This window comes from Aspergillus glaucus, assembly GCF_001890805.1.
Source record: "Aspergillus glaucus CBS 516.65 unplaced genomic scaffold ASPGLscaffold_46, whole genome shotgun sequence".
NCBI lineage: Eukaryota > Fungi > Ascomycota > Eurotiomycetes > Eurotiales > Aspergillaceae > Aspergillus > Aspergillus glaucus.
In genome coordinates, this window is record NW_019170498.1 from 30,044 (window position 1) to 40,012 (window position 9,969).

Below are 9,969 nucleotides of genomic sequence, written 5' to 3' on the forward strand. Positions count from 1 at the left end.
ATGCTTTCTTTGGCTTCAATGTTGCTCAGTGGTCTGGATCCGTAGTATGCTCGGCAAATACATGATGAGCCTGTCTATTGCCTACAATTCCATGGCTGTGGTGCTGATTAAAGTTGCCAGCAGTCGATACATCACTTTACTGATTTGTCATGATATATGTTGCCACTCCTGGCATTCTTGGGGTTCCAGCGTCGGCATAAGCTCTGCGGGGTCGCTCATGCTGTGCCTTTTTATCCTATCACTTTAGTTAATGGCTAGTGCATACGATCATAAGGCGTGGAAAACAGGACTGTGTCAAGAATAGCAGAATGTTTGAAGTCCCGAAATCCAGGATTACAAATAAAGTTACTGGAGAAATTCTGAATGTGGCTATATTCCTAACTCCTCTCCTTTGACGACCTACTCCATCGGCTTCCGCTCAAACAACTTCTGAATATGTTCACTCCCACACGCAGCAGCAACATCCAAACTAGTCCGCTGCCTCGCATCCTCAGCCATAGGATCCAATCCCAAATCCATCAAACACTTGAACCGCTCCACAATTACCAGTGGAGTACTTTTGCTGCCGAATATGGTGTCGACCTTGATAGCAGCGAGCAGATGAAGCAAAGATGATTGTGCATTGTTTCGCGCAAAGAAGTCGGCTCCTGCCTCGCGGAAGAATTTGAATACGGGATCATTGAACTCTCCGTCGCTCGAGTGTTCAAAAGAGAGATCAAGGCCAAAAATTGCACTGCGGCAGCTCGATTCAAAATCGATCGTGATGTACTTGAAGAGCGGCGTGTCGCCTTGGTTGTTTCGGGCGTTGATGTCGACGCCAGCAGCCAGGAACCGCTTGAACAACGCACGATTTTTAAATTGGCTGGCAATGTGGTGAAGGGCCGTGTCTCCGTTGGAGTCTGGCTGGGTAGGATCGGCCCCGTTCTCTAGAAGTAGGTCGACGTAATCGTGGGCGCGGTGACGCAGTGCGTAGTGGAGAGGTGTGTCACCAGCCCGGTCGGTTTGATGAGTGAGGCTGGGATTGTTGATGATGACAGCCCTGAGGGTCTCAATGAAATCGGCGTCGGACTTGAAATTCCCTATGAGATGGAGAATGGTTTTTCCATCATCGTCTTGCGCCATGACATTGGCTCCACGGTCGATGAGTTCTTGAAAGACTGTTTTGGTGGTGTCTTGCTCCTGGGTGGGCATGATCCTCGTTCCCAATGTCTTGTGATTCTTGGATGCAGCTAACAGCAGAGTGCGGCCACTTTGGTCCCGACGTTCAAGGTCCAGAGATGGAATCTGGAAGAATGGCTGAAACATGTGCCCCGAGCTTAGGATTTTATGAATGATTGTGTGGCTTTTTGTTGGTAATTCTGGGGCTGGCTCTTCGGTCGACTCATCATGAGGTCTTGGCTTCTTTGTATATTTGACAAAAGCGGCAAATGGGTCTGCGCCGTGTTTGAGAAGTATTGTCATCATCCGTGCCTTCGTTGCCTTGAGATTCGGGGTCTTAGGGCATTGAAAGCTAGATGCATAAAACAGCGGGAACATTTCAGAATCGACAATGTCACTCCAGCTGAAGCCGTCATATTTGGGCTTTGTAGGACCGGGCGACCTCAGGTTGGCATAATCGCCCTGAGAAAGCAGAACCTCCAGTATCTCAACCTGTCCAAGATTAATCGCAGAGAATATGGCTGCTGCGCTGACTTTGGCGCCATGCGCGATGAGAAGCTTGATCAAATCCAAGTCATTGCCTGCCTTTGACAGGCATGTATTGCCATCGTCGTCTACGGCATTGACGTCTGCACCGCCTTTGATGAGAATTTTGGCAGCTTCCTTGCAGAAAGCCTCTGTGGATGCCAATGCAATGTGAAGAGGTGTTGCTCCGTCATGGTTCCTCAGATTTAGATTGGCACCCTTCTCTATCAAATACGGCAGGGCTCCGTCGACATGCCACCAGCAATTTCCGGTGGCGAGGTAATGAAGGGCGCTCGTGGTCATTAGAATCTGATATTCACCACCATGATACACACGCTCGCTGCATTGGGCATCCATACTGACACCAAAGTCCTCAACGAGTTGCTTCAACACGTCCATGTTGGGAAGTTGACGCGTGCAAGCAGATACTATCAATGGTGAAATAAAATCTCTGCTGAGGCCGTCTGCTGCTTCCGCTTCTCGGCACCATTCATGATCATCAAGTTTAGTTGCAAGTTCTCGACTGCAGACTCGGGCCAATATGTCACTATAGCCCCAGTGGACAAGATCATCCAAGGCTGTCCTTCCCTGGTAACCGGGGACTATGAGACAGGCACTGTCCGTGGCTATTTCTTCAAATAGATCATACTGCCTCATGGCCAACGCACTCTCCAGAAGGCTTCGCTGCGCGGATGAAGCTCGACTCTCGGACCATTTCTCACCGTCTTCGGGCCTGGTGCTTTCTTTCAAGGCCTCTTTTTCCGCTTTGCGACAATAGCTAGCAATAAGGAAGCCCGTGTCACGGTGCAAATTTCCAGTGATCTTTGCATCGGTAACACGAGCCTCCAGGTGCAAAATACAGTCGATGGTATAGCCAAACTGAGGCAGCATCACCGCCCGCCACGCCCTTTGAAGACAACCATGGTCCCCAGTAATTACAGCACCATACTGGACAAGTGAATCCATGATCTCATCCAGTCGCGTTGTATCGTGCTCTGTTTCAAGCTGGCTGAAGTCATGTCGACCCGTTCTGTGATTCCTGTCACCAAACGGACGTGTACGATCTTTCAGCAAAAGGCCAGCTGCATTGAGGCCTTCAACACATGTCTGCTGATCATTGCGCCACAGCTTTTGTTCATTCTCAAAATCGGCACACATGGTGAAGGGTGAGTTTTGGGAGTTGTCTAACAAATTAGGATCTGCGCCTGCTTCAAGCAACGATTTGACAGTTTCGGGGCGACCGGAGCGACAAGCGTAATGTAGAGCTGTTTCTCCTTTGCAGTTTTTCTGATTGACAAATGCCATGCGATCCTTTTCTTCTAATATGCCAAGTCGAGATAGAATCATATCCACAATGCCGAATTGACGTGCTCGGGCTGCGAGATGAAGTACTGTCATGCCTTCATGGGTGACAGCAAACAAATCTGCACCGGCGTTGAGAAGTTTGAAAACAAAATTTTCGCAAATTGTAGCGGCAAGATGCAGTGGCTGAATTCCATCAATGTCACTAGGGCTCACGTTCTTGGACACTCCGAGAACATAATCAAGTGGCTGGTCTTTCTTGGATGATTTGGATTTATAGTCGGTCCTAGAGCACAGGATGTGCAGGACGGTTCTGCCTCGGTGATTCGGTTGGTCGACTTCCAAGCCTAAACCCATCAAATGCTTCATAGATTCCAGCTTATTACTATGAGACGTCGCGGCGGCAACCTCATGCAATGGTGTGTTTCCTTCGTGGTCTGTCACGATCGGCTCAAGCCCTAGGCTTCTCAGATGGTCTAAGCGCTTCCCCTTCTCACATCCATGATGCCATAGAGTTCGGCCTTTGTAATCGCGAGTATCTGTCCGGGCGCCCTGGTTGATGAGCATCTCAAAAATCTCTGGCCTTCCTTCTTTATTAATCTCTGGTGAAGTGAATTGCGTGAAAAGAACTGTTTGGCCCGCGAGATTTTGCGCCTCAAGGTCTGCCCCCGCATCCAAAAGCCTGCAGATGAGCGCTGCATCCACACCATATTTCATGACATGGAATGGTGTATTGCCGTGTCTGTTCTTCAGGTTTGGATCGGCCCCGGCACACAGTAAAGCGTCAATCACGCTGGTTTTAATATGCCGGTCATTTAGAGCCACATGTAAAGCGCCATTTCCCTCGGTGTCAGTGGCGTTGACATCGGGCTTGTACTCCAAAAATGCAACAACTGATTTGCTATACATTCCCTTGAGACGGCACAGTAACGGTGTCTTGCCATCCGTACTTCTAGGCCTGTTGATATCCACGGTTCCTGTCCCCAGAAGCAAGGGTAACAGCTCATTATCTGTTGTGCCGTCGGTGTGGAGGGGTGTCTCTCCAGCATCATTCTCCGCGGTAGGATCTGCACCCGCCTCCAACAAAGGCTTGACCAGGTTGGTGCTATATTTACAAGCATAATGCAAAGCTGTCGATCCATCGGGAGTCTTCACATGGACATCAGCGCCCGCGTTGAGCAAAACCTCTACACACTCTGACGGGATTGACTTCGAATATCCGTTAGTTTCGCACAGAGAGTGTAGCGCTGTGAACCCTCTTGGTTCCTGGCGTCGGCGAGGTTCTTGGTCGAAAAATATACACGAGATTCCAGCAAACTCATCTTCAGCATTGTCGCAAAATATGTTTGGGTCCGCTCCTGCTTTCAACAACACATCAATTGTCTTAAAGTCTCTGGCTTTGCACGCTCTGAAAAGGGCAGTGTCTCCGCGCCACTTTGCATTGGCATCCACGCCAGAATGGTGGAGGATCAAATCCACAATTGCCGCACGACTTTTGTCTGCTGCCCAACTAAGAGCTCGATGGCAGATTTCAACATCTTTCAAGAATGGTAAAAACTTGGCCACAGTCTTGACATGGCCATAATGGCATGCGTACATTAGAGGCGTGTGTCCGTATGATGTCGGCGCATTCCCACACCAATTTCCGGGTGTACCTCTGGTCTTGGGAGTAAGTGGGTCAACTCTGGCAGCGAGCAATACCTCAACAACCTCGGCACGGTTATTGCTGGCGGCTTGATGCAGCGGTCTCAGGCCCTGATTTTGCTCCGCGTCAGGGTCGGCCCCGTTGTCAAGAAGAACCTGGACAGCTTCTGTGTGACCATGAGTTGCAGCCCAATACAGAGGCGTGTTGTGGTTACAGTCCCGTGCCTCTATACCGACGTCTCCCGTCTGTAGCAAGTGCGCTATGTACTGAGCCAATCCAGTCCGGGCAGCAACATGAAACGGTGTGACACCTTCAATAGTCGAAGTGGGCCAGGCAATGTCCAGCCACACATTATATCTATGCTTTTCCGCAAAGAATGTGTCAAGCAGGTCGTAGACGTGGGACATGTTTGCACCGGCACTTGCTGCGCGCCGGGTGTGTTTGTACCAATTGTTTGCGGCGTATCCTAAGAATGGGAATTGCAGCCTCAGTTCACTTTGCTCTGCCTTTTTAGGATAGTAGAATTCATCATTGTCGCTTCTCTTGACCCTCTGGTTGTCGAGACATCCAGATCTGAGGTAATTCAAGCATGCGACAGCAAGACATTGATTCGTTGACCCAGAATGGAGAACCGGATATGCGGAATCGTCCGAGTCATTGGATCGGGTGAATCCCTTGAGAAACTCGGTGAATGAGTGGTGAACCACCGAGACCGTCTCGTCCGGCAGAATCTCCAGAAGTGGGCCGCAAGCAGCTCTAACCAGCTCTTTGGTCTCTTTTAGGCTGTGGCTGCCACTTGAAAAGTGTACAGTATTCATCACTTCGGCTATCTCAAGAAGACGTAGAGGGCGTGTTGCATGAGTAACAAACTGCAGGACGAGAAGCTGGATTTCATCAGATACATTTGAGCGCTTCGCATGTTCCCGTAACAATCCATTATACATCACGTTGAGGTCAGTAGGCAGAGCTTTGAGGACCTCGTGCACATCAGCACCCGGTTCAAGGAACGCATCCATCGAAAGCCTTGCATATAAGAACAGGCCATTCGCGCGACCGGGAATCGATTCCTCTATGATATTCCAGTGCTCTTTGGGGATAGGCGAGTTCCGAAGCTTGTGCTGGACGTAGGTGGCAATATCGAGATCTACCAGTCGCTCTTCTAATCGAATCTGGAGAACGGGGAATGTTCGCAAAGGAGCCTCCACAGAGGCTACCGGACGTGAAGTGATCAAGAATTTGACATTTGAAGGGCGCCACTGGCCCAGCTCTACCAAGGAATGGAGAAACCAGTCATTCCCCTCGTCCATCTCATCCAAGGCATCCGTGACGCAATAAGCCTTGGGGAATGACTCTAGGGCCAGCTTGAGGTCTTTCCAAATGTCACTCGGAGAGAGACTCTCAATTGACCGCTGGTTATCAATGTACTCCTTCAGTTTGACCTGGAGTGGAGGGCTGTAATTCAGAATTTGGCACAGCCAGTCACGCAACGCGGTGATAGGCTTATGGTTTGCATCAATGATTTGTCGGAAGAAGAAATATATGACTGGAACTTCTTCCTTGCGCAGTTGGTCGATAATCGAGGCAGCTATGACGGACTTTCCCGAGCCGGGGATGCCTTTGATCCATAGGAGTCCATTATCGCCGGAGTGCCACTGCTGATATGTCTTCATGGAAGTGAGCCATTTGCCCGTCCCCACTAGATGCGATGCGCGATGTCTGGAATATTCACTTCGTTCCAGATCATACGCAGTTGGCTGGAGCCATTGTCTGATCTTGACCAGGTCTGCAGCTGGCAGTGGAAGAATGTTGTCTGAGTTGAAGTCGCGAATGTCTCCCGGGCCAACCAAGACGGAATCATTACTCTCAGAATCGAATAGAGAACACATAATGGACCTTGGGTTGATGATGGTTGAATGTCTTAGGAAGTTAGTCGTGAGTGGAAAATAGAGGCCTGAGACAGTCGATATCGCACTAGTTGAGCCGCATGAACTCAGCCTTGTCTCCCTTCTCTTTGGCCCCGGCTTTTGTGACCGATCTAGTTAATACGAGCTTTGAGTCATTTTTTAAATCCAATCGCAGCGCTTCGGCCCATTTATGCATAACATAATCCACTAGACCTCAATATCTCAACAATAACACATTGACAGGACCTAAAAACTGGTATACCAGCTTCTACCATTGTATACAAGCAGAGGTTAGCTCCAGAACTTTATAACATATTCAGTTCCTTTCAATTCATAGAAAGAGCATTAAATACAGCTCCATTTACTGATGTGACGGTTAGCAGGTGGCCGAAAAAGGCTACTTCGGCGGCCGTTTTAGGAGTCCTGCTAACCAATTCCCATCTTGGCATCAGGTGAGCGTATTCCCACGGCCACAGGCTTTCCCTCCACGCCAGGCCACGGATTTCATGCCCCTCGACGCTAGTCTCAAATGGGACTTTTGTTGCTATTTCGTTCAACATCATCTATCTAGACGCTCTCGCTAGGCAATATACCTCTTCCGTTCGGCTAGTCCTCCATATAGGTCTTGTTTAGTTACTCCCAGAATATCTCCTGATCCCAAAAGTGATAGTTTGGTTGTAGGGTACCAAATAATAATGTAACTGACGTGCGGTACTATGCCAAAGGCATATGTCGAACTTTGGTAGCCCTCACTGCCTGCTGGACATCGAGATCAGAAATAATCTACTTTCACTGTGTACAAGTGGCTCCCAGGCTAGCTCTCTCAACTTTTCATCTTATCCGTGACATGATACATAGTGATACACCACTAAGTGCATCCCAAATAGCAGACGCGGCTGGCTGCAGCAAACAATCTATTAAACATATCCGCTCGCATCTTCGGCTATATGGCAGCGCCAAAGCACAGCCAACCCACGTGGCCAATGGCGGATTATCGCGCCCCTTATGTTAGATGCCCTTTGTGAGCACCTGCTTGAAAAGCCTGGCTTATACCTGGATGAGACGGCAGTCTTTCTGTGGGATGAATTCCAGATACAGGTAACAAAGTCCAGCATTAGCAGGGCTCTAGCCTTCAGAGGTTGGTCCAAAAAGACCACCCAGCAGAGAGCTAGAGAATCCAATGCAGACTTACAGGATGTCTACTTTCACAATATCTCAGAGTTCTACTCAGAGCATCTCGTCTTTGTTTGTGAGCCTGGATGTGACAGACAGATAGACTTCAGGCAGATGGCTTGGTCGCCTCTGGTTGTAGTGCTCCTTCGGTCTCCCAATTCCATCGCGACCAACAGTATCAAATACTGCCTGCTTATGCCCAAGATGGGATTGTCCTCTCCTGTGTATTTCAGGGTTCAACTGACGCTTCTGTCTTTGGCAATCTCATCTAGCAGCTTCTTCAACTTGAGAAGATCATACAATTGTGTGCTGATGCTGATGCTAAGGTTTGTATGTTTGTTTGCCACCGTACTCATCAGATTTGAATCCATTTGAAGAATTCTTTGCTGAAATCAAGGCTTTTATCAAGCGGAACTGGTGACGCTATGAGAAAGGCCCTGGTCAAGGTTTCAATGCATTACTTGAGTGGTGTGTTAGTGTTGTAGGTGCAAGAAGCGAAAGTACACAAGGTCATTTTTGCCATGCAGGCTAGCAATTGAGGAGTTATAGCTATTTTTGTGCTTCATCTCTCAATCTGTTCAAGTGGAAGGGAACGTAAGGTGGCGAGCACAGTATGTTCCTTTGGCTATCTATAGTCAATATTTAACGAGAAGGCGCGAGCGGAAAACGTCTCTTCCACAGTCCCGGTGCCTTAATACGAAGGCGAAGCTACTAACGTAATTCCCGAGCCACCCGGCCACCCGGGCCACCCGGCCACCCATCCATTTTTTGGCGTCTCTATGCATTCTCCCATCTTTAACCACCCACCATGCCACCAAATCGTTCCCGATCGAACCGAAACTCGCAGGAACAAGAGGGACGCATCTTATTAGCTATAGAAGCTTTTAAAAAAGGAGAAATCAGCTCAATCCGTGAAACAGCATGTCGATTTAATATACCACGTTCCACCTTTTCCAATCGCCTTAATGGCCACCAATTTCACATTGAAAAAACGCGCCAACAACCATAAACTCACAGAAGTTGAAGAGGAATTGCTTGTTAAATGGATATTCTCAATGGATCTACGTGGAGCAGCGCCTCGGCCTACAATGGTGCAAGAAATGGCCAATTTATTGCTTGCAGCTCAGGGTACTGATACTGTTGGCAAGAACTGGGTATCAATCTTTGTACGACGCCATCCAGAGCTCCAAACACGATTCTCTTGAAGGTATGACTACCAACGTGCAAAACAAGAGGATCCAAAGGTTATTCAAGAGTGGTTTGATGCTATACAAGCTACAATTCAGCAGTATGGCATCCTCAATGAAGATATCTACAACTTTGATGAAACTGGCTTTGCAATGGGCCTCACATCTACTGCAAGAGTGATTACTTGATCAGAGTACTATGGCCGGCGTTCAGTACTACAACCAGGGAATCGTGAGTGGGTGACTGTGGTGGAATCAATTGGTGCAAGTGGGTGGGTGCTTCCACCAGTCATAATCTTCAAAGGGAAGCAATATCAACAAGCTTGGTTTGAAGAGCTCCCTAGGGATTGGTGGTTTGAAGTTAGCCTAAATGGATGGACTACGGATGAAATTGGCCTTCGATGGCTAGAAAAAACCTTTATTCCAGCCACAAACAGTCATACAAAAGGCAAATATCGACTTCTAATCCTTGATGGCCATGGTAGTCATTTGACCCCCCAATTCGACCAAATCTGTGCTCAAAACAATATCATATCAATCTGTATGCCACCACATTCATCACATCTTTTACAGCCTCTTGATATTGGTTGTTTTTCACCGCTTAAAAACGCGTACGGTACCATGGTTGATCAAAAGCAGCGGCTTGGTTTTAACCACATTGATAAGCTTGATTTTCTTATGGCATATCCACCCGCGCGTGTAGAGGCATTCAAATCAGTCACAATTCAAAATAGCTTTGCAGCGGCTGGTTTAGTACCACTTGATGCCAATCGAGTGATATCAAAACTTGATATTCAGCTTCATACACCTACCCCCCCGGGAAGCCGCCCTACCAGTCGATCAAGCATCTTCAGCCCCAAAACACCTGCAAATGTCAAAGAGCTATTGAAGCAAGCCTCATTAATCAAAGACTTCCTAAAACAACGCTCAAACAGCCCCCCAACACCCTCAAAAACTGCGCTAAATCAGCTTATTAAAGGCTGCCAAATCGCGATGCATCAAGGCATATTATCTGAGCAAGAAAACAAGCAATTACGCGCTGAAAATGAGAAAACAAAGAAAAAAAGAGCTCGTA

The 9,969-nt window shown here is 48.2% G+C and overlaps 3 protein-coding genes across 3 annotated transcripts; 1 reads left to right on the forward strand and 2 right to left on the reverse strand.

Moving 5' to 3' along the window:
• Positions 1-293: 293 nt before the first annotated feature.
• On the reverse strand, positions 294-6,516 carry ASPGLDRAFT_182453 (uncharacterized protein; the record flags this gene model as incomplete). Its single annotated transcript, XM_022543026.1, has 1 exon — positions 294-6,516. The coding sequence occupies one exon, from the start codon at positions 6,514-6,516 to the stop codon at positions 400-402; it is 6,117 nt and encodes a 2,038-aa protein (XP_022395253.1). The 3' UTR covers positions 294-399.
• Positions 6,517-6,755: 239 nt separating this feature from the next.
• ASPGLDRAFT_1207475 (uncharacterized protein) lies at positions 6,756-7,134 on the reverse strand. The gene has a single exon (XM_022540170.1). The coding sequence runs from the start codon at positions 7,095-7,097 to the stop codon at positions 6,861-6,863; it is 237 nt and encodes a 78-aa protein (XP_022395254.1). The 5' UTR covers positions 7,098-7,134; the 3' UTR covers positions 6,756-6,860.
• Positions 7,135-8,460: 1,326 nt separating this feature from the next.
• On the forward strand, positions 8,461-8,952 carry ASPGLDRAFT_53550 (uncharacterized protein; the record flags this gene model as incomplete). The annotated part of the gene is made up of 1 exon (XM_022548012.1): positions 8,461-8,952. A coding segment is annotated over exon 1 (189 nt), but the record flags the coding sequence as incomplete, so codon positions are not given.
• Between the last annotated feature and the right edge of the window lie 1,017 nt (positions 8,953-9,969).